A 24663-nucleotide genomic window follows, 5' to 3' on the forward strand; every position below is an offset into this window, starting at 1 on the left:
AGTGTGGCTGAGTGGGTAGGGCACTGGAGCAGCAGGCAGGACTCTTGGGTTCTATTTCCTGCCAAGGCTTACTGTGTAACCTTGGGCAAGTCACTGCTCCTCTCTGGGACTCAGTTTCCCTGCCCAGTCTTTGTCTTACACGCTTTGAACAAGGAACTGTCTCATTAAGGGTACGTACAGCACCTAGCACAAGGGGGCTCTGATCTTAACTGGAGTCTCAAGATGCCACCAGGCTGGTGAAGACCCCCTCACAGAAATGCAGAGGGTGGATGTTTTTTTTTTTCAGCCCGTTGGTAAGAAACCTGCTCACCACAAAGCCATCCTCTCGGGTGTCCAGGAGCGTCATTCCAAAGTGCATGTTTCTGATTTGCGTGGAGAGGTTCTGCAGGGCCAGGTCAGCTAAACAAAGTGCCGAGAGGCGGAAGGAAAAGCATGCAGCGTTTGAGGGCCGCCTGAGACTGCTCACCGAGCGCAGCTTTTGGGAGGCACTCAGGCCTGCTGACGAGGGGTCGGGGGGAACAAGAGAGGTAATTGCCCTGGGGTCCAGTGCTTCCAAAGAGCCTGGAGTTCCAGCCGCCACTGCTGCTACTTTAACAGCAGCAGCAGCAGCAGCAGCAGCAGCTGGAGCTCCGGACCCCTTTGAAATGCTGTCGCAGCTCTGCTCCACCACCCTGCACGGCTGTGACGTGGGTGGGGCCAGTGCCATGGTCTGAGAGGCGCTAAACGCTGACTGCCATAGGCCCTGCCCCTTCTGCCCTTGGCCCCGCCCCTTCCAGGGACACAGAGCCCAGCCCCCACCCCCACCTTACGGTGGCTGCTGACCCCACTGGAGTCATTGAAAGGAAGTGGGCATTTCAGTGGGAGTTTGGCATCTAATTCCATCGAGATCCTTCGTAAACCTCTCCCCCGCCACTCTCACTTTGGAAAGGCTGAGAGGTTTCACCTGAGGGGGGCGGGGGCAGATGGAGACGCCCAGCTTTCAGCAATGAAAATGCCAATGCAACTATGACGATGACGTTCTCTTAGGGTTTGCTGGTGTATCTCAGGGGGGCGGTCTGGAGAGCTAGGTCTGGATGCTAGCTCTCCAGCCACCTCACCAAATCTCTTAGGACTGGTAAGAAAATTTCAGCTCATACAGGTTGGTTTTTCAAGGCAGCATCTGCAGGGCAGTTACCTAGATTGACCTTGGCACACGCAGAGTTGTTTCTTTCACCCACGACACACTTGTACACGTCCCCCTTCCGGTTGTCGGCTGTCCCATCCCAGGGAGCCCCGACCAACACCCTGCAGAGAAAAGACCAACAACACCGTTAGGGTGGCAAAGATGGGGCCTTCTGACTTAGAACAGCAGGAAAGGAAACACTGGCAGAGTCAGGATCCTGAGAGTCTGAAGTGCAGGAAGACGTTTGCAGGGAAGTTTTATAGTGAGGGGTTCCATACAAACCCTTCACAGTTAGTAAGAAACTGCCCCTAAGGGACTGTTATTCCACAATTGTCCACTAGTGCGAATTCTTGCCCCCTTCCTCTCAAACAGCCATTACTGGTCAGCCACAGGGCTTGTCTATACTTCTCAGCTGGTCAACACTCCTGATGTCAATCTTCAGGGGTTTGATCTGGCAGGTCTAGTAAGGACATGATAAATCAAACGCTGAGGGCGCCCTCATTGACCCCGGCAATCGTGAGGAGTGAGGGAAGTTGACTGGAGAATTTCTCCTGTCGACCTCCCACTGTGGGCACAGCACAGAAAACCGAGGTGAGGTGCAGCAACCCCAGCTACGCCATTCACCTAGGGGGAGTTGCATATCTTACACTGATTTTCTCCCCTAGTGTACAACTGGCCTCAGAGACAGGAGGCTGAGCACTAGCTGCATGAAGTGGTGCCTATGTTCCTAATTCGCAATACTCGGCCCTTTGTACGGCACGCACCACCCAAAACCTCAAAGCACTTGCAGTGTGTGTGACAAAGTCAGGCCAAAGGCTGCAGAAAAGTGGTAGAGGGGAGATGCATTAACCCTAGGCTGAATAGATCCCATTTCCCAGAATAAACTAGCAAGGGCTGATCCAGAACCTTCAGGAACCTGCTAGAAGCAATCAGGGCAACTAGGCCAATTAGGAGGCCTGCACACTCCAGAGCGTAATCATGACACCACGAAGAACCAGCTGAGACCGGTTACAAAAAGGCCTTTCTTTTGTTGGCTCAGTGTTGGGTGAGGAGAGGAGGAACCGCGCAGAGTTCTGAGAGGAGAGAGTGCTAGCGGGTTCCGGGGGAAGAGCCGGTGGGAAGGCAGATGCTGTGGGGAAGTGGCCCAGGGAGTCACCACAGTCAAGCCGCCGAAACTTGAGACATTCTTGGCAGCTGCTATCACATGGTCCCTGGGCTGCAGCCTGGAGTAGAGGGTGGGCCCGGGCTCCCATATTCCCTCCCCACCACCATCCTCTATCCAGCACAGGAGAAGGACTGGCTTGGTGGAGGAGTCTGTCCTGCCTGAATCACTTGGAGGGGACTGCAGAGTCTAAGGAGCGTGGGTTTTTCTCTTCCCCCTTTGCTGCCCACCAATGAGAGTAGCTCCCCGAACAGCTGGTGTCTAACCTGAGGGCTCCTGTGAGCCTCTGAGGCAAATAACCTGCCAAGAAACACAAGACCCACCAAGCCAAAGGAGGAGCTTTGTCACATGGGGCAGGACAGCATTAGTCCACCATACAGAGCAGGAAATTGAGGCACACAGGAGGTGACGTGCCATAAGCACGCCAATCCCTGGCAAAGCTTGGAATGGAGGTCATGCCAGGGATTATAGAGTCATAGAAGAATTTCCTCACAGTCATATCCCATTAACCACTCCAGGGGCTTTCAAGTTCTGCCCGTAGCCCCAGAAACCAGCCAGCACAGCAGCATGTGCAGAGCTCGGCCAGGTGTGTTTGCTTGGTGTGGTTATTCCGGGACGACCCTGCCCGTGCGGCTTCTTGCTGTCATATAACAACAGGAAAAAAAAAGTCCTGACTCCCAGCTTCCTACCATAACTCCCATGCAACGCCAGCAAGGTGAGTCCATTGCAACACACATGCCAAAACCTTTCTGCCCCCATGGGAAACATATTCCAGGATTCCTTTGCCAGGACACCCACAGCTAAAGACACAGAGAAAGAGAAGTTCTCTGTTCCATAATCCATCCCGGATCAGGATTAGTTGGGCTTTTCCTCATCCTGCAGCATCCTGGAATCCTTATCACACCAGCCCCCTGCTTGTCTCTGGTCTGGTAATGTAATGAAAATACCTTCAGGGAAACTCATTCTGGCCTCTCTGTTTTAGCTAACAGTGCTGCCCAAGTTTACAGCTCCATTAGTTCCCGTTGAACTGTGACTGTTCACATGCTCCAAGTGAAAACACACATGGAAGAAATTCCCCACTCTGCTACAAGGGATTGGAAAGGGTGCCCCAGAAGGCCAACATCCCAGCTGGTTCCAGGGTTAGGGTGGTGCCTTAGAACTCTGGGGTGTGAGTTGGTGTCTTGTTATTTCCAAAAACTTGGGCAAGTCACCAATGCGCCACGGATGTCCAGGAGCTTCAGTGAGTTACACCCAATCTGGCTGTATTCCCACCCAGAAAATAACCCCTGAGCCTTTCAGCTGGAGGTGGAAAAAGTACCCCAAAAGTTACTTTAGTAAACGTGCAGCTGCTTTCACTTCTGGGTACCAGAGAACAATAAAGATGTGATATGTGTGTGTGTGTGTGTGTGTGTGTGTGTGTGTGTGTGTGTACTTTCACTCAAATAGTTTTCCAGAAGGACACATCTGAGTCATACTTAAGTACCACCCTCCCCGCAGCTGTCCTTTTACTCAAGTAACTTTTGGGGTACTTTTTCCACCTCTGCTTTCAACTGCCTGAAAGTGATATCAAAACGCCTCCAGAGAAAAGACAGTCAAATGAAGAAGGGTGGAAAGACTCTGAGAAAAGGAGGATTTGTGGACCCGAGCGCTGAGGACGAGGCTTAACGTGAGAAGGAATCAATGGATAAAGCAGGTCTCAGGCTGAGGACGGGTGGGAGGAAAAAATGAAAAAGGCGCTTGGGTGGAGAGGTGGGATTGTTCAGCCAAGCTCTGCAACTTCGCTCAATCATCCTTGCACCATCAGTAGCTGCTGAGTTAGAGGAACGGTGGATTTAATTCCCAGCTCCTCAGAGATGTCAAGCCTCTGAAGCCAGATGCTTAAGCACATACTTAGCTTTACTCTCATGGCCTGTTACTCTGTGCCTCAGTTTGGTAACTGAAAACCAGAGACAATACCACCCCACACCCCAACCAAAGAAATGGGTAAAAACTTTGAGGCGCTTCGAGGATGGTCCTTGGGCTGGATTAGTGTGTTCTGGGTGTGCCTCTCTTCCAAGCAGCATTTGACTCAACCCCGCAGCATTTGACTTCCCAGCATGCATCCCAGCTCCTTTCATTTGTTAAAACACCAGTGCCTGCTTAGCTCCCCAACAGACTCTGCCAAAGGCTCACATCCCCCCTGTCTGATCTGACTTGTTTTTTCCTCTTTTGATAAGTACTGTTGATACTGGGCCATTCCCACCTTTCTGAATAGACCTTGTCAACTCTGGTCCTCTCTCTTACTGGGACCCCACTCTTTAAATACTCCTCTGAAACCACCGCCCCACTCATGCATCTGATGAAGCGGGTCTTTGCCCACGAAAGCTTATGCTCCAAAATATCTGTTAGTCTATAAGGTGCTGCAAGACTTCTTGTTGTTCTCGAAGCTACATACTAACACGGCCACCTCTCGAATACTGTGCCTACTTAGACAGCTGAAACGTTGGCAGCCCTTTGGAATCTTGGCGTTAGCCTGGGATCTGTTCATTAAGGCTGCTCAGAAATTTTCCACCAAATCTTTGCCTGGTGGCGGAGGCGGGGAAAGAGGTGCAGGCTGGGAAGGAAAATTGGGGTTTTCTGACTAAACCAACATGTATACGAAACGTGTCTGCTTTCCTTGGAAGTTTTCGATCCTTTTCTTTTTTCAGTCAGAAAACTGAAAAAATTGGGCTGGAAACCAAAAGACTTTTGTTCTTGTATTGGGCCACATTTTTTCGAGTTGTTTCCCCCCCTCAAGAAAAAGTCAACTGGAAGTTTGGACAAATGGACGGGACAGAGTTTGGGGTTTTGTGAACATTTTCCAGGGAGTGTCCCTCCCCGCCCTTGTCTAAGAGGAGCTACATTTCCCAGCTGGGTCTCCACGCTTTCAGGGGGTTCAAAGTTTGGGGGGACAGTTCCAAGCCAGGGTGGCTGCACTGCCCTTTCCATCCTTGATGGAAGTTCCGTTACGGAGGCCACCGCAGCTGCTCAAAGCTGAATCAACAATCTTAGCCCCCAGATTGAGCCCTGAAGGGAAGCCAATCAAAGTGGGAGACAAGGGTGATGTGCGGGGGGAGTGCAGCTGGAGCCACAGGCACCCCCCAGGGCAAATAGAGGGGCTGGCACCAGCAGCAGGAGTCTGCACCACACTGCACGAGCACAGAGCTCGAGACACACATCTCCTTAGGGATTGGCAGAGGGAAGGTCAGAGGATGGCTGGGTGAGCTACTGGAAAACCTGTGCAGTAGTAGATGGTTTTCCTGGGGCTGGTCTCCCTTTACCTAACTGCACATGGTCTGTTGCCAATGTTTGCCAATGAACCCATGGGACAAAGCAAAATTAAGACCATAGGAAGGGCCTGACTGGGTCAGACCAAAGGTCCGCCGAGCCCAGGATCCTGTCGGCCAACAGCGGCCAACACCTGATGCCCCAGAGGGATTAAACAGAATCCCTCCGTTGTCATCCATTTCTAGCCTCTGACAAACAGAGCCTATGGGCACCATCTCAGCTCAGCTTGGCTAATAGCCATGGATGGACCTATCGTCTGTGAATGTGTCTAGGTTTTTTCTTGCACCCTGTTACGGTCTTGGCCTTCACAACATCCTCCAGCAAATCGTTGCACAAGTCGACTGTGTGTGGCACGGAGAAGGGCCTTCCTTTTTTTGCTTGGTTTAAGCAACCATGCAGACTGTAGAGCACTTAGAAGAGTCGAGCTTTAAAGAGAAACCTGGTCTAAACTGTAACGACCCTATCATCCCTCCTTGTTGAAGCTGGGAGAGAAGATTTGCTCCCCTGTGGCCTGCGTTCCCTGCAAGCTGAGTGTTTGGGAGGCTACCCAGGAGAGATCAGGTGCTGCCCACCTGATTGGCAGAGCGTACACAATCGGCAGCAGGTGTTTCTACGGCAATGCACATCCTCATGTACCTTGGTGCCCACAAAATTTATTCCTCGCATAGAAGTAAAAAATTAGAGGCAACACTGCTTATGGCCTGTCCTCTCTTGGTCATCTCTTGCCAAGAGCAGCAGCCCGGCGGGTGGCTGCCTGTCAACAGGGAAAGGTTTGGTAGCACGCCCATTCCTCCCACAAAGGTCACCGAATGGACAGCACATTTGGGTGTCCGTTTCAGCTCATAACCCAGATGAACACTGGCACTGGCTCAGCTCTGCCCCGCAGGGAGATGGCTGCAGATCCAAGTCTTTGCTCCGAACACCCACGGACAGCTGTTGAACTGTCACTTTGCTCCCTCCACCTCAGCCTCCACTGTATGATGTTTGTTTCCTGTACTCGGATGACTTGCGTGTCAAACCCTTATGACGCGCAGTCCTGGCCACTGCCAGCTCCTCCTGGCGTAACAGCTGGATTTCCTGAGCGCAGATTTTTTTCTTCTTCTTCTGAGAATCATTTTCAAACAGCAGCCGAGTCAGGGCTGCTAGTAATTTCCTTTTATTTTTTTTAAACTGCTGATGGGTGTTTTGGGAAATCAGGGATGCCTTGCTCCCCTGCTCCTGTGCACGACTGCAGTACAGATGCTAGAATTAAAGCCGGCAGACTCACACAAGTTTCAGCTGGGACATCCAATTTTTAACCCCCTTTGGTACCTCTAAGACCTGACCAAGCAGTGCAGAGGGCTTAACTAGTCTCCCCAGCTTTGAAGGTTCAGCCAGGTCAAGACAGGCAGTGTGGTGCAGCGATTACAGCACTGGCCTATCACTCAGCCCATCTCTGCCACTGATATTAGAAATGTCACGTCCCTGCTCCCTGCCTCAGTTTCGCCACCTACCCTTTGCCTGTCTTTTGTTTAGCTTGGTGGTCTCCAAACTTATCCCTATACCTATCCCCGCCACCCCTCCACCAAGCCAGCATCTGAATTGGGCAGCTTAATATGGGGGGATGGACAAAGGTAAGGAGGTCAGCCCTGGGGGTGGGTCTGGGGCCAGGAAAAGCCACAGCCAGGGTCTACGACCGGGAGCCAGGGATGTGGCTATAGGTAGGATCGGAATAGAGCTGGGAGTGGGGTAGGGCTGAGTGATGCTCCCTCCCCAGCTCCCACGAGGGCAGGCCCAGGCCTCCCGAAAGGTTTCTCTAGCCAAAATCAATTTTTGAATCATTTATACAGCATTGTCTGTGTAACGCAGCAGTAGAATATACATCGCATTTGCCTAAACATTCCACGTTATGTTTGGCTGGTTTCTGCTGGCCACCTTTTCTGATTAGCAGAAGGCAGCGGCCTAGCGCCATTAGCAGACGCACATGGGGTGAGCTGTCTGAGCTTACTCGGACGTTCAGGCAGAAGAATACCAGGAGAATCCACGTGCCTCATGATCACCTGTTACCCTTCAGTTTATTTCTTTGATTCTGAGAACATTTCTGATGTCATTCTTTACTGTGTGGCAACTTTTGTGCAGTACTATCCTTGTGTCACAAAGCAGCAAGGAGGAATGCGTGAAGGACACCGCTGGATCCAGATGGTTGAGGGAGGAGTGAGAGACTTAGGGTTTGTCTACACTACGGGGAAGATCGACCCGCTCAGGGTCGATCTTCCAGAGTTTGATTTTGTGCAGCTGGTAGAGATGTGCAAAGTCAAACTGTTTGGAGTTGGCAGCTGACCCCTGTGCTCCTCGATATCACAAGGGCTAAGGGAGGTCCATGGGAGAAACTCTCCCATGGACCTCCCTCTGTGTAGACAGCCAGGTAAGTCGATTGCACTTAAGCCAATTCTAGCTAAACAATTGCCATAGCTAGAATTGTGTCTCAGCAATCAACTTATCTGCCTAGTGTAGACCAAGTCTTAGAGGCACCAAGAAGTGATCAGAAGTGCCCATTTTACTTGACGACTAACAAGGGGCAGATTGACAGCCCAGAAGATGAGGCACAGCCCTGAGAACAGAACAATATAACAAGATCGAACCAAAAGCAGAAGGCTGCAGCTCCCAGAGACAGTTGTTTGAAATGCTGGTGGAAGACAACACACACAAACACTCATTAAGGAATAATTGCAACAAGATGAAACAAAACCCATAGACTTGCATGGGGAAGAACTACTTTAAAGACAGGATGTTTTGCCGTGGAGCCTTGGGTTCATCCTGTAAAGCCTCGTAGCACTGGATAGTGACCCACTGAACCCAACTCCTCCCCTTGGGACCAATCAAACTGGCCGTTAGATTGGCCCAAGCTATTGACTGGTAACTACTACAACATAGGCACGACTGGTGTGGGTGTGTTTGAATGAATGCACGTGCTGCTTTTCATGTTGTCTGTGTATATAGAGAGTCTGTCTGTCTGTGATACGGTTACTCAAGAATGCCTCTTGAACTGTAAGAGCTACGGCCACAAAATGTGGTATACAGCTTCCTCGTTTCCTAATTTAAACCAAAGTCAGGCTTTGGTTGTGCCTGGAAAACAGGAGATGCTGGGAATGGAGCTGTTTTCCAGAACACAGAAAGGGAGGGGCAGAGAGAGAGGAGAAAGGAGGGGCCCAGACAGGAGGGATCCAGTGCTGAGAGTGGCCACTGGGGGCAGCTGCAGCACCAAGAGAGGCCAGCAGGGCTGGGGCTCTGCTCTCTTGCCTGCCACAAAGACTGGGTAAGTACCTCTCCTGCCCCAAACCCAGAGCCCGCCCCCGCTGCCCCATGGAGAGCCTACAGGTCACAGAGGGGGCTGCTGGAGAGGGGGGTAGCCCCCCGGAACCTGCCCCCTAGACAGCCTGAAGGCCACAGGAGGAAGCGCTGGAAGTGGGGCAGCCCACTGAGTCCTGGTTCCCACAGACAGCTTGCAGGTCATGGGAGACAGCTGGAAGGGGGCAGCCCCTGGAGCCTGACCTCCTTCGAAAGCCACCAGACTGCAGGGGTGTAGTTGGGGGGCGGGCAGCCCTCTGCAGCCTGGCCCTGCCCAGAGGGCAGCAGACAGCAGGGTCAGCTGGAGAGGGGTAGCTCCTCAGAGCCTGCCCCCCCCGCCAAAAAAAGCCTGCACACTGTAGGAAGCCACTGGATCGGGCATCCTCCCCCCCGGAACCTGGCTCCCCCTAGAGAGCCTGCAGGCAATGGGGGGCAGCGGGAGGAGGCACTTCCTCGGGGCCCCTAGTCTCTGTGGGAATGCACATGAATAACACTGGGTCTCTCCTTCCAAAGGGAGCAGAACTACGTCTGTCGGGAGTCAGACGGGTTTCCAGTTGTGGCCTGAAAGTGGATTCGGACGAGGAGTGAGGCTGCGAAAAACCCAAGCTGCTGGGCAAGGGCTGCTCCTTGGAACTGCTGTGGCCAGCAGGCCCAACAGCCACCACAGGCCCCAGGGCAAGGGGGGCCTGATTCCACACCCCCAGAAGGGGCAGGACCATGGGCGAAAGGGGCGGGACCATGGGCGAAAGGGGCGGGGCCACAGGCAATCAGCTCTCAGTGCCACTGGACTGAGGCCCCTCCGCCACGCAGAGTGGTGGAACAGTATTGCCATGGCATTTCAAAGGGTCCCAGAGCTCCAGGCCCCTGTGGAACTGCCCTTCCCCACTCTCGCCTCCCCATTTGCTGGGCCTGGCTGCAGCAGCTTTCAACACTCACCATTTCTCCCCTCCGGCCTCGTGCTGCAGGACTTTGTAACCAAACTGAGCTTCCGGCGGACCCTGGAATATCTGGGGTCGCTTCACCTCAATGTTGAAGGATATGCAGAGCCCTAGAGAAACGCAGAGTAGAGGGTTAGTCTACCTGAGCCTGAGCCATCCCGATACTGGAGGTGTCTGCAAGGACTTCAGCTTTGCCTACACTCACACAGCAGCATTTTAACCCGATAGTGTGACCACAGCAGGAGCAATGAGGAAGAGAGAGATCCCCTCACACTCAGTGTAAACCCCCTTGGTGAGGGGAGTAGCTAACAGCATGGAGAACTGTAGCCTGCAACTTGCTGTGCTCAGGGGGATGAGTTTTCACACCCCTCACCAGAGAGCTCAAGCACTGCACAGGGCCAGTACAGGCTCACTGCAGGCTCGGCCTTAGAGGTGGAGGGCGGGGAGGTACAAAGAAGAAACTCTCAATCGTTCCCCGGGGTCGCAGCTTGCAAAAAGATCAAGCTTAAAGATATGATGCAAATTGTGAGTTCATTGCAATCTGTATTGTGTGGGGCACTGAGGGGCAAGCGGCACGTTTGGCAAACGACGTGGGCTGAAAAGGGAAACAAAGCCCACAGGTCTTGGGCGGATTTCATTTCAGAAGGCCATTCAGAATTGACATGGGAAAGGTTGGTGAGGCCCTAGGCCCCGCCCCTTCCACCTCTGGCCCCGCCCTTTCCAGGGCACTGAACTGGGCCCTCCTCCCACCTTGCCCCTGGTCCCGCTATGAGATTCTATGGGACCAGGGGCAAGGTGGGAGGAGGGCCCAGCTCCGCGCCCTGGAAGGGTGGGGACTAGGGCAGTTAGCCCTTAGCGCTGCCGGAATCATGATGCCGGCCCTTTCTCCCTTCAGAGCAGCACAGCTGCAGCCCTTCACAAAGGCCTGGAGCTCCAGCTGAAATGCGGAGCCTCTGGGCATCTGCTCCCTGTGTCGCACACACCTCCCTCGGTGAGACCGTGTGGCCCAAGTGGAACGTTAGGGGGGAATCTCGTGTAGAGGGGAGAAAAAATGGGGCAAAGAAAAATCAGTTTCCATTTGGAAGTAACAGCGTCTTATGGGGGATTTTTCAGTGGTGGCCAAAGATGATTCTGCAGCAGTTACACTGGAGTCATATAGTTAAGCTGTTAATCAAGGAGCTGCCCTTTGTGTTTGCCAGGACAGGACTTGTCGCTAAAGCCCTGCCAACGTCGGAGATCTGCTTTACATCCCAGGTATCCTCACCCACAGATGGCAGTGCGCATACCTGCAGCTCAGTATTGCAGGTACAAAATTTCTATTTGTGTTTGTGGCTGTATCTGTGCAGGGCTCCTGCTAACGGGAGCAGAATCAGCCAATGCTGTGAAGATTCCCTTCCTTCCATTGTTCATGCACTGAAGAGAAATTCAGGTGCAGTGACCTGGACACCAGAAAGTTCAGATTACTCTGTGACATTAGTATCCCTGATCAGAGGCCCTCTGCAGCTGGTACTCCATGTGACAAAAATAACAACTCTGTGATAATCCTAGTGTAGAAAGGACAGGGGTAGTTTCAGCCTGTGTTAACGAGTCAGTTAATATTAACAGCTAACAAGTGTTAAAGCTACAGTGGTCCCGTTCACATTAGAAAATTAACTTCATAAAACCACATTTTTTAAAGCAAAAATCAGCCTGTGCTAAATTACTTGCTGTCTAAGTAGGTGAGACAATATCATGTGGGGCCAGAGAGGTAAAGACCTGAACACACAAAAGTAACTCCACTGGGAGGTCGGTGCCGAAATTTCCGTGAAGATCTGGGCTGAAGTGACTTGTCCGAAATTGACTGTCCAACATTTCAAAAATTACATGGTTCACAAGAAATCCACCTCCCCTACTGGGTGCAGGAATCTGGGTGAGATTCTAGGGCAGGGGTCAGTGACCCCCAGCACGGGTGCCAATACTGGCAAACATGCCAGTTTTCATCAGCACACGAGGCGGGAGCTCACCTGGCCCCTCTTTCCCCATGCAGCCGGCAGCTTGCTCAAAGCCAGGCCGCCCAGGGGTTAAGAAAAGATCAGCTAATGCTGCCAACCACCATCAAAATGGTAATGCTCTTCCTCTGAATTTATTTGTGAATGCAGCTGGTGTCCATAAGACTATTAGTGACTTTAAAAAGTATCACCAGCACTCGCCCCATCCACAGAGGGCAAAAGGTCAAATTTCGATGCTCTGCCTGGGAAAGTTGGCTAATCTCTGTTCTAGGAACTGGAGGGCGCTTGGGCCAGGGCCAGGCTACTCGCTCATTGGAGTCCCTTCTGGGCTTGGAATCTGCAACCCTCTGTAGCGGGAGCTGCTGGGAGACTGGAAAAATTTGTACAGCCGGCAACCAGATGCTAAAACAACCCCTCTATCTGGGCAGCCAAAGCCCTCAATGAGACTGTTAGGCTACAACTACACTACCACTGAATATCGACCTGCTCGGGGTTGAGCTTACAGGATATGATTGTGCACACGCGTGAAATGACACTCTCAGGGTCAAAGTCATCCCCGTTGCCCCTCGCAAGAGGTGAGGACTAAGGAAGGTCAAAGGGAGAAACACGTATACAGCCACAGAAGGCGACTTCAGAAATGTCAATTTTAGCTATGCAATTGGCTTCCCAGATTGGGTTGGTTCAGGTTACCAGTCCCACAGAAGACAGGCACATGGCTGAGGCTGAATGTGCACATCCAATTACACACACGCACACGCGCGCGCGAAACATCATTCCTCCATCATCTAGTGGATTGTGTTCACTGGCTTGCCCTTATAACTCACTGCCAGCTGGTTCCTTCACTGGTTGGCGGCACCACAGACGGAGGGCCAACATTTCAAAAAGGGGCCTGTCATTTTGGGCAGCCAACCTGAAAGGCCTGACCAGGGCCTGAGGCCCTGGTGCTTGCTAGTGCAAACCCCTGCCTTGCTTTGGGTTTGCAAATGTCAGAAAGCAAGCCCAGGCCTGGGAAAGACCTACCCAGCAATGGCAGGGTGTGACAAAGTGGGAGAAGGGGGAGGGGGTGAAGATTTTATTCCCCGCATTAGGTTGCATGTGTTTCTGAATGGCCTGTAGTAACCTGAAGTGTGTGCCTCAGTTTCCCTAGACACAGCATCAGCGCATAGTGGTGAGGACCACCTTTGTCAACCATCAGTACATGTACCCTTAGGGGTAGGCCAGAGAAGTCTGGGGGTACTTATAATTTTGTTTAGAAAAAGGGGTACCCCTTTTTCTAAACAAAAAGTATATATATATAAAAAATGTTGAGACACACTGGCTAGACAACAATACCCCCTGCGCTGCACCAGCTTGAGCAGTTAGCTGCCTCCAGAGGCTGGGCGGCACACTGCCTGTTTCAGTGAAGATGTACCCCAAGAGAACAGCCGGCTCTGACTGCATCAAGGGACCCCCCCCCTCTTTCTACTGTTAATTAGACTGGTCAACGAATACGTAGACAGCTGGTTTCCATTGCAAAAAGTGGTTTTGTTAAAAATCAAAATAGTTCACGATGAGGTTCATTCTAAAGCCGTTTTTCAGTGGGAAGCTGTCAAAAATCATGCCGAATGACCCTCTCCAAATGAATCATTTTGATTTAGTTTCCTGTTCAAAATCCGTTTCAGATTTGTAGCTGTCCTCTGGCTGGACTAGAAAAGTCAAAGCAAAAGGGGCCAGGCGAGTGAAGCAGAACATTGGAATGGGCCCAAATTGAAATGTCAGAACACTCATTTCATGGGACCGTTCAGATTGTCATGGCATTGGGAACAATTGCAACATTTCTACGTGTCGGAATTTCTCGGGGAACAGCAGTTGTGGTTCCCCACCAGCTCTTATAACAAACCAACTCCCATCCTAGTAGCAAAACATTGGTGCAAGGAGGTGCTGTTTTGCTTGACTCCTTGCACAGGACTTGCCAGATGTTCTGGCTCTTTTAATGCCCTGAGCAGCCTGTAGCATATTTTAGAAAAAGGGGATAAGCCCTGAGGACCTGGGCTTATCCGGGCTTACCCTAAAATGAACATTTAGTTTCATCTCCTTAAATACACCTCATGGCTCCAGAGTTCCTCCCTGCACTGCAGATCTGAGTGTTCTTACATCCCAGTCCCAAAGCACTTTATGAATCTTAGGGTCTGGGTGGACTACGGTGAAGATGGGAGTTCGATTTCGTGTGCTTCGTGCAGATGTGTGAAATTGAACTACCTGGAGTCAGCAGTCGACCCCCGTACTCGCTATCGCGAGGATTAAGGGAGGTCGACAGGAGAGTTTCTCCCGTCGACCCCCCTCTGTGCAGACAGCCACATAAGTCGAAGGCAGATAAGTCGATTCTAGCTGCACAATTGCGGTACCTAGACTTGCCTATCTGCAATCGACTAACCTGCCTAGTGTAGACCACGTCTGAGTTAATCCTCACAGTCACATATGGAAAAATCAGACCTGCCTTCCAAGTGCTGCAGGGCCCAGGGGAAAAAAAATCACCCAGAATTCCAACTCACCACCTCTTTCTCTGATTCAACAGACCATGTTCCTTCAGCTCAGGGACTGGACCCAGCAGTTCCTCTAATTTTTTCCACGCATGGGTGGAACACATTTTGTTCTGTGCACCAAGGCATGTGTAGGTGTGCGCCACCCATAGAAACACACCGCCCCCTGTGGGAGGCTGTGGGAGCTCTGCTCATCAGCTGGGTGGCACCTGAAGCTCTTCAGGTTGGTTGCCCAAGTGCTCAGCTTACAGAAACGCTGACTAGAACCAAGAAGCCCTTAGTCAATGGCATGATTAGACCATTTCAGTGCAGCACCTTAAAACCAAATCCATGAGAAGGAGGAAAGGAAACTGACCAGGGACAATCAGGTGAAAGTGACTGCTCAGGCCAAAGGTGAGCAAAGGCTGAAATCAGGAGCAGTGGAGGGGCATGAAAAATGTTCAACACTGGCCTGACGCCTGGGTGAAATCCAGGGAGGGTGCATTATTCTGAAATATACAGGGCCTCCCAAGGTGTGAGTGGGGAATCTGCAATTAACATGAGTTTTAAGGCTGCTTTACACGGTCAGCAACCTTTCTGTAACTACAAAACCAAGCCCATGATGCAGTCAACCTTAAGCGTGTCTGATGCATTTTGTGCACGGGGGGGTCAGTGATGATCCAGACTGGAGGAGCTGTCCTGAAATTATAGTTTCCAAGCTGAGATCATAACAACCTCCCAGTGACGGGCTCCAGCTTGGCAGGGCAGAGCGGAGCGGTGTACTTCCTGCCTCTCAGAGGATGTGTGAGGAGAGGGCGTCGGCTGTGCCCCTTGCACAGTAACTCCTCTGTCTCAAGAGCCAGCCATGTCCCAGATTCACAGCAAACCTCAGGAAGAAAACAGACTAGCAATTACACAGGGTGTAGTTTGAAAAGCGAGCGCCTTCGCCCCAGTACGGATCACACGCACACGCTGCAAATTCTTTGCGTGGCTGGCTAACAAATTACCAGCAGCCAGCTTCGGAAATTAGCCCACATGGGTATTTTAGGAAACTCAAATTAAAGGGAGAAAAAATTTTCCTTGTCTTGAAATAGTTTGGAGAATTGCACTGGCTGGGAACCAAGAGCCTTGTTTGTCCCAGCTCACTTAGCCAGTTAACTTTATATGCTGTTGCTCTCTTTCAAACTGTCATATACTTCAGTCCAGAAGACTCTAATCCTCGGTATGACCTCCTACATAAGACAGGCCAGAACATTTCACTCAGGGAGTCTTGCAATGAGCAACAACATAAGGGGCTGTAGGGCTCAATCTTTTTGAGCTCAGGAACCATTTGTCATTATGGCCTTTTGAGACCAATGTTCCCTTTAATTCTTTTTAACATCTATGAGCAGAATAAATGTTATGTGCATCAAGGCAAGTGTAAATGTGCATGACCAGCAGAAACAAAAACAGTGGGCAGCAAGTGTTTTTATTGGTGATGCGCATCCAGACCTACCTTGGTGCCCATCGAAAAGTTTATTCTGCCCACAGATGGAAAAAGTTAGAGGAAACACTGTTTAACACTATCCACATTAGATTTTTAGATGACCCCAGACTGATTTTTTTTTTTTGAATTTTCATTTAATGGGAATTTTTGGCTTTCTGGTATGATTTGTAACCATTCACCACCCCTAGGCCTGCAAAAAAATGTTAGTGGAACGCGTGGCCAAGGTGGAAAGCAATAGGAAATATGATCCCCAACTACAAGTATGGCCAGCCTAAGTTTTTTAGAGTAGCATTCTGCAGCAGGGCTGTCCTTTTCTCCAGCAGTTGTCAGGGACATACAAATTGCCCTAATTTGTCACCATATGACATTCACTCTGAAACCTAGTGATGACAACTGTAAAGTGTAGCTCAAATGAGTCACAAGGCAAGTTACACCTGGGTTTTAGCCCTAGCTCAGTCACCAACTAAGTGACCAGCTCCAAGATTCTCACAGGACTCCAGCAGCTGGGCAAAACCTGGTGGAGTCATGTGAGACTTTTTATTTCAAAAGTAAGCATCTAGTAAATTATAAAGAAGCAGCTGAAAAATGTGACCCAGTGCACAGAAACCAGAAGTCGCAATTAGATTTTCAAAGCCAATCATGATTTTCTGGGAGCACCTGGCTTAGGAGTTTTGAAAGTTTGGGGTTGCCATCTCCCATAAGGGCTGTGAACTTTAGGACTGAACTCAGGTCAGACTTTTCTAAGCAAGTCTGAGGACCAGAAACATTTTATTTTTATAGAAAAGTGATGATTTTCATTTAACTACATGGCTCCAGAGGCTGGGGCTTTTGGAACCCTAAACACCAAATATGGCATGACTGCACTTCTTGTGCCTCAGTCTCCCCCCGTACGCACATCACTCAAGGTACATCTTAGATTGGATTCTCCCTGGAGGCAAGAAAAGATGCAGAGGACAAAGAACACAGCAGAGTTACACATTGTGGGGAGGACAGCCAGCAGTAGGAAAAATGGCTAGTCTATAAAAGGGACAGATCTCCCAATCTAGCACAATAAAATTATGAGCTGGCTATGCCACGAGCGAGTGGCAGGCTCTGGGGCTGTGAAGAAGCCCAAACAAATCCCCAGAGAGACTCGTGGGGTCTGCCAAAATATTTCCCTCTTGGAGGGAAAAAAAAAAATAGCCTCTAGGAATTTCTAAAGCTACCACAGCTAATGCCCGCCAATCCCCGGGAGCGGGATGGGGAGGGCACGGGAGGAAGAGCCAAAGCAGTTCCAGATGTGCTGTGGTCCGCACCATCTCTTGCTGGGGATAGGGTGGGGATAAGGCCAACCTGTTGCTCAGAGATGAGGAAAGCTGGTGGCCACTTTCCCTCCTCTCCTGCCCCCAAAAAGTCCAGATGTAACATTCAGGAAAAGCTGGTTTTCATCAACATAATAAAAAGTCATCAAAGCCTCTGACCCTGTTTTGATTTTCCAACATGCTTCTTACATTTTTCAGCTTCTGCTTTTGCTTTTTCATCACCAAGAAAAAAAAAAATCAAGTGGTTCCTGGGAAATTTTGCTGAAAAAAGGAAGCAAAAGAAAAATTTCTTCCACGTTTCCATACAAAAGCCATGGGCCTTTTCCACCCGGGTTTGGCCGAGCCCTGTCTGCTCAGCACACAGCCGCAGGGGATTCAAGTGATGGCTGACTGCAGAGTTGTGGGTTGTGTAGACATCTGAGCTAGTGTCGATTTACTCAGCCTGGGTGTTACCAGCTGCGAAGATGAGTGATGAGTTTTTAGCACAGGCCGGTCGTGGGAGATGTGATCAAACACCCCCTGGCTGTGCAGTACTGTCCCAGCTTGTGCCACCAAGAGCACTTACAGAGAGAATAATGAGTCTACTCTACAAAGTGGCACCAGCCATGTGCCTCCCTTTGCCGCCAAGCCCTGCCCCTTTCCCACCTTGCTCCATTCCCTGCCCCTGCTCCTCCCCCCTTGCCTCTTCCTTCCCAGCTGCTGGCACTGACAGTTCATGTGACCCCTGGAGCATCCCCCCAGGTGCATCCCCCTGGTGCTGCTAGTAATAGTCATCTGTCTTGTAGCTCATGTGGTAGAGGCTCATCCCCTGAGCTGTGGCGATGCCAGGTTTGTATGAGCCGGGGGGGGTGTCTGTCAGCACTACACAGTCACCCCGGGTTCACGGCAGATAACCTGGGCCACGTGGGTCAAGGCCCATCCACCCCAGGGCTGCAGCGTGGAAATACCCTTCGGAGGGGATGAGAGGGGTCAGCCTGGCCCAAGGGCCGCACGCAATGTGCTCTGCTCTCAGTAGCTCTGCTCATGCTGATGAGATTCCAAAAGCACGGAAGGCTGTTTGGATCCACGGGGTCGAGTCGGCCAGGCGCAACGCTCACGCCGCCAGCTCCAGAGAGCCAGGCGCAGGCTTTGGGCCCAGTCTCCAGCCTTTGGATCTGGGAGAGGAGGGTTCAACCTTCCAAGCTCCTCCGGAAATGCTGAGTTTGGGACCCCGCAGAAGCCCTCACTGAGCTGGCTGAAAAGGGTGGGGACTTTCTAAACAACAAGCTAATATCACAAGAGCTTCTACAACTGGGCAGTGAGCCCCAAGGAAGGCAAACAGCTCCCCTGTTCCTTGCCGCGGCGCTCCCTGGCTAAAACACTGGGCAGATTCCTGCAGAATCTCTCAGGAATAGCTGCCAGACTGGCTCAGACCCCAGCTCCACCACTCCTGTGTCCTGTTTCTGACAGCCACCGGCAGCTCTGGAGGAAGGCGTAAGAACTCCATAGCAGGCAGAAGCCCAGAAACAGGAGATTTCAAATCACTTCCAAACCTTCATTAGCCTGAATCACAGCAACAAACGGGCGGACAAGCAGCTCAGGACAAAGCACCCTCTAAAACCCAGTGGGCTACCTGCTAGCCTTGTGCCCATCAATCCACGGAGCCTGGAGGTGCCACTGACTCAGACCTTGTGCTGGTGGAGCACAGAAAGGCGGGGTGGTGAGTCACGGAGCTGTTCCATGTGCACCGTGTGCAGAGGATACTGGCTGGCTCCCCCTCCTCTCTGCCAGTTCCCAGCTCTGGGGCAGAGGGGATGCTGCAGCCAGGCAGACTCCTCCCAAGGGCAGAGAGGCACCAGCTGGAGAAACCAGTGATGGGCCCATTTCACAGGAGTAGGACCAAGTAACAAAACCTAGAGGAGGAAGTGGGGGCTGCGGGGCAAGCTGCTGGGGGAACTGCCCGAGCAGCTTCTGCCCTCAGCCACCACCTGGGCCAGCTCCCAGGGGACCGAGGCTCCCGTCCTGTTCGCAGTGACTAGCACTGTATCCACATACAGCAGTGAAGGCCCTCAAAGGACCTCCCTCAGCCCACTGGCCAGGCAGTTATTGCTGTCCCAGACAGGGCATATCGCTGGGGGTGAAATGACTTGGCAAGGGCCATGTGGTGAGTCAGAGGAAGAGCTGGGAAAATAGGTGAGGAGAAGTGTCCCCTCTAATTTTTTCCATCTATGGGTGGAATAAATTTTGTTATGTGCACCAAGGCATGTGCACCACCAACCAAAATACATGCTGCTGGCTGTGGGTACTCTGCTAATCAGTAGGGCACCTGAATCTTTCTTAGGCAGCCACCTAAATGCTCAGCTTACTGGGAACACCGGTCAGGAGTCCAGCTTCTCATCACCACCCCCATGTGCTCTAACCACTAGACACCACTCCCTTCCCAAGCCAACCAGTCTTTTCTCCCATTCCTCCTCCCAGCAGCTGTAACCATGGGGTCCCACTCCCCACCCAGAATCAGGACAAACACAGGAGTCCTCCTGCCCTCCAGTCCTGTGCCAGCTCTCTGCCTCTCGGCTGTGGTGAGGACAGAGCTGCAGCCTCTGGGCAAATGCTGCTTTGCAAGATTCCAGCTCCTGAACCCAGGAATCCAAGAGTGTCTGATGAAACTCTGACTTGGTTGCTTTATCCCCAACGTGGTGGAAACACACCAGCTCCCTCTGCCAACCCCAGCTCCCCTTTCAGTGCCAGCCCCAGCCCCTTCCCGCCCCCCCACTGGGACTGCTGGCACGCAGCCCCCAGCATGGTGGGAACACAAGGCCTGCACGTTGCCAAGCCAGCTGGGCCAGCATGCTTTTCTGTGACACGCTTTGCCGCCGCAGCTCCCTGGTGTGACTCTGCAGAAACCTTTGCCAGGGAAATGTGGCGCCATTCGTTCTCCTCTCCGTGCCCACGTGCAGCCGCCCGAATGCACAGCAATCGAAGCTGAGCCTGGGAGAGCGAGGAGGGCTTTGTGCTCAAGACACTGGGCAGGGGGGCTCTGCAGAGCTGGCTTCAATGCCTGGTTCCGCAGCCAAGTCCCTGGGTGATATGGGGCAGCTCGAGCCTCAGTTTCCCTCTTGCGCAGAGGTGGGGTAACGGCTCCTCCCTCCAGCCTTTCTAGCCTGGAAGCCTCCGGGGTCAGAGACTGTGCGTGGATTTGCACGCAGTACAATGGGGTCCGCAACCCAGTTGAGTGTCTCATATCAACTCTGATGCACAGGTGCCCACGCTCACCTCCTGCCCAAAACCTGGGGGTGCTGTGCAGTGTTCCCTGTAAGCTGTGCGCTTGGGTGGTCACCCAGGAGAGGTTCAGGTGCTGTCCAGCTGATTAGCTGGGCACCCACAGTCGGCAGCTTCTGTTTCTAGGGGTGGTGCCCATCTGCACATGCCTGGGTACCCATAACAAAATTTATCCCACACCTGGCTGGAAAAAACAGCGGAAATACTGGTGTTTGATCTTATCTGTGCCCAAACAGGCTGCCCCACAGTGAACCCCAAACCTCAGGACTGTTGGGGGGGGTGATCTTTCCAAGTCTCTGCGTCTTCCTGACATTCCGTACCCTTCCCCAACAGGACGTGGTCGATTTAGTGAACTTGGGCTTGCGCAAGCAGCTGTTTCTAATGCACCATGGAGCCATGAAGAGCCAAGGACCAGTAACCAGTCGCAATTTCAATCCCCTTTCTGGTCAGCCTCCGTTACACATTCGCTTGTATTTTATTATGAGCTCTCACAGCCCTCGTTGTGTCAGGTGCTGTATGGAGAGCAGCCCTGCCCCAAAGAACTTAACGAATGACAGCCAGAGCTGGCGGGGGGACAATGCACAGAAAGGGGTGAGAGGCCTCGAAGGCCCCCCCCCCAGGAACACCGAGTTCTGTCCTTGCTCTTGCAGACAGCCCCATCATATTCATAAATGCATCAAGTTCCATTTTCAAACTAGTTAGGAACAACCTCCTCCCATAGGGTTCCCTGTCAATTGTCCATCTGTGGACGGAACACATTTTAGATGCATCAAGGCATGCGGATGTGCACCACCCATAGAAAAAACACACAAGCTGCCGGCTGGGGGTAGCTGTGGACACGCTGCTAATCAGCTGGGCAGCATCTGGATCTCTCCTGGGCAGCCAATCAAGCGCTCAGTTTGAAGGGAACTCTGCCTTCCTCCTCCACTGGTTGAAAACATCCTAATTTGTAGCTTAAATCAAGGAGAATGGACTGGCTCCAGCTTAGCTGTAGAGCTGGGACTAAAGAACCCAGCTGTCCTGTGTCCAAGACCAGTGTCCACAGGGCCATGCTAAAACTGAGGCAAGCCAGATTTGCACCAAGGTAAGAGCAGAATCGGAGGCATGCAATGTTAACGAGCATCAACTCTGTGGCCGACTGCACCGTACCACTGATCAGCTGCAGCAGTGAAGAATCTGAGCAGCAGAATCATTCTGATGTAGCATCCGGTGTCCCAGAGATGACCCCAGGATGCAGCGCACCATGCACTGGGGTGGGGAGAGTCGACAAATCCCAGGTGCAAGGCTGCAGATTCCCAACTGTGGTTCCTACGCCCAGGTACAGGCACCAAGCTCTCTTCCTTCTCAGACCCCGAGTCGGGGGGAAGTGAAGGCACCTGTGCACGGCTTTTACACTGCAGTAGCCCCTCCAGTGACACTAATCAGATCCAGTTGTACTAAGTGCTGTACAAACGCAGCACAAGATGGTCCCTTCCCCAGAGGGCTTCCTACCTTTAGTGTCAATAGGACAACCACGTGTTAGCCACCAAGTGGTGTGTGGACCTTCTCTGGGCAGAGTCAGTGGGTCCTTTATCCCTGGATCCATCTATCCCACCGCTGACACCATGTTATCTGCTGTGAAATTACACCAGAAAGCATGAGGCAGAGACTAGTCTCAACACCACCTAACAAGTCCATTATCCACAGCAAAGCTTCAGATGAGAGCAAGTACACCCTGTTTTCCACCTCACCTGCCCCCCCGCCGCCATTTCCCGTCCTTGGGCCCTCAGTGTGATGGTTCTAACCAGGCAGCCCTTCACACTAGCAAGAGGGAAAGAGTCAGGTGGTCCTGATCTGTAATACTCCTTTGCGACCCTCCAGCTGAGAATGCAGAAGGTGCACGTCCACATGCAAAGGGTCTCATTCTGCTTCATGTCAGCCAGGGGTTCATCAGAAGAAGATGCCCTAGAGCTGCAGCACATTGGCTCGGTGGGTTTATACAGACCAGCAATCAACAGTCCACAGACAACAACAGTAGCCGCCAGGCACCAATTTTCCGTTCCCCCAAGTTATCCGCACAACCCCTCCGATTATTTCCTCCACTTCTGCATTTGCACTACTGCGTGTGCTCCAGCACAGCCTGAGCCCTTGTGATTCTCCTGCAGTGTTCAGAGAGCCACATTCTCCCTTACCCACAAATACCCAGCGCTTGCCTCCAACCTGGCAGCCGGGCAGGATTAAAACAAGAGAGATGTTTGCGTTCCAACTCACTTTTAACTCCTCAAAGCCCCCAGTCTGTGCAGATGGGACACAGGGCAAAAGACGAGGGCTCTATGGTTAATTTCATTGGCGCCACTTTATTAAGAAGTGGGCACTGATCAGAAAGGGAGACTGCCAAAGACAAAGTGGGCATAAGGGAGCCAGCGTTCCTGGCTACTGAATCCCTAGGGCTCACTGGGAGACTGGGGGAAAAAAAGTCACCCAGCGCCCACTCACTGGAGACTCAAAACATATCTCCTGGTGAAAAAAAGACTCAATTCGGTCCTGCATGTGACAGCCCTGCTGGGTTTTGTTTATACTCCCCTTCCGCACAAAGCAATTAAGCAGATACTTTACCTCTAAGTAGCAGCAGAAAGCAGAGTGCACAGAGACTGCTGTCCTGCTTCATAGCGTTCGGTAGAGTCCAGCTGGAGCCCGTGTTCCAGCGCAGCCGAGAGGCACAGTGGGCATCCTGCGAGCGTACGCGAGTGCCGGTTGCTCCCTCTGCCTCAAAGGTTACTCTGTCTCCTGCTCTTTAGGACATGCCACTCATTGGTTTTTCCTCCTTCATCTCCCAGACGTTGCAATTGGCTGCTAAAAATAAATGGCAGGGTGGGGATTTTTTTTTTTTTTTTTAAAAGCCGAAATAGCAGAAACAATGAAGGAGAGGGAAAAGAGCAAACTAGAAACCACCCAGGCAATGGATGCAGGGAGAATGTCAGGCTTCTGGAGCATGGTTTTTCGGGGCACTTTTTTCACTAAACCTATTCCATGTGTGTGCACAAAGCACTGGAGAAAGTGCGCAAAGATCCTGACTCCTAGCCCTGCCCTGGATTTTTACCACTCCTCAATGCACCCTTGTGCAAAAATACAGAAAGAGGGTCATCAAATTTGCTCTTTACTGGACATGCTTCCAAACCTATGGGGTTTCTCGCTAGTCGGTATCTACATTTTTGCTCGCAGCACCAGAGGAGAGTATGCAGAAAAGTGCATGCTTCTAGCAACGGGATTTTTTAACCTCAGCCAGGCTTGCATCTCAGCATCCTGTAAAGAAAAATCTGCATATGTGTTGCTGCTCTTCTGGCGTGCCTGTTAGCCCTTCCACTAGTCTGTTTAAGCTTTGTGTCTTGAACCATTGCATAGTAACCCTGGAGTTCCCACATGCAGCTCCCACCCCCATGGCTCACCTCATGGTTTATAGGCCTGTGTATTGTGTGCATGGGGGGTAAACATTATAGAGAGATGGTCCATGTTTTCACCCCTCTGGCCCTTAGCAACTCTGTCACTAGCCCAGACAGGGCTGCAAGTGACAGGGAGCCTGAATTCAGCCCCCTGCTCCCAGTGCTGCCCCTTGACATCCCTTGCACACCGGCTCTGAGGAGTGGGCCAGGGCTGAATTAACCAACAGCCAGCAGGGCACGTGGCAGCACAGCCTTTCACCAGAGCACTGCATTCCAGGACCTGACCCTTAGGAGCTACTTTCCACTGATTCTGGATCAAGCCCCATTACCAGTGTTCCCTGTAAACTGAGCACCTTGGCAGCTCCCCCCGCCAGGAGAGGGTCAAATGAGGCCCAGCAGATGAGCAGAGTGCTCACAGCCGGCAGCGTGGGTTTCTACTGGTGGTGCACATCCACACCAGCCTCAGTGTGCATAAAATTTATTCCACCCCATGGATGGAAACAGTTAGACAGAACACTGGCCGCTACCCATGGGCTGCTGGTGATGCTTGGGATCACAAGCCTGATCACATGCAAAAAGGGCAGAAGATGCCACCTGGTGTTTCCATAGTTAAGTTCCTATCATGGAATATACATCAGTGAGGTAGCTGTGTTACTCTGTATCTTCAAAAACAACAAGAAGTCCTGTGGCACCTGATAGACTAACAGATATTTTGGAGTAGAAGCTTTCGTGGGCAAAGACGTTGTGGGAGGGAGATTGTTTCCCATCCCCTCCAACTTACTAGAATGTAAAGTCCTCTTTCCAGAGCAGGGCCAGCC

The 24663-nt window shown here is 51.8% G+C and overlaps 1 protein-coding gene across 1 annotated transcript in view; it reads right to left on the minus strand.

Annotated features, from left to right (window-relative positions):
• The window catches only part of ITGA10 (integrin subunit alpha 10), a 60387-nt gene extending 38213 nt beyond the window's left edge, over positions 1 to 22174 (minus strand). Inside the window, exons 1-4 of the mRNA XM_074981429.1 lie at positions 22157 to 22174; positions 9894 to 10033; positions 1175 to 1284; positions 311 to 399 (exon numbers count right to left, since the gene is read on the minus strand). Coding sequence (XP_074837530.1) covers positions 311 to 399; positions 1175 to 1284; positions 9894 to 10033; positions 22157 to 22174 — 357 coding nt within the window. The remainder of the gene's footprint in view (positions 1 to 310; positions 400 to 1174; positions 1285 to 9893; positions 10034 to 22156) is intronic.
• Between the last annotated feature and the right edge of the window lie 2489 nt (positions 22175 to 24663).

This window comes from Carettochelys insculpta, chromosome 30, assembly GCF_033958435.1.
Source record: "Carettochelys insculpta isolate YL-2023 chromosome 30, ASM3395843v1, whole genome shotgun sequence".
NCBI classification, from domain to species: Eukaryota; Metazoa; Chordata; order Testudines; family Carettochelyidae; genus Carettochelys; species Carettochelys insculpta.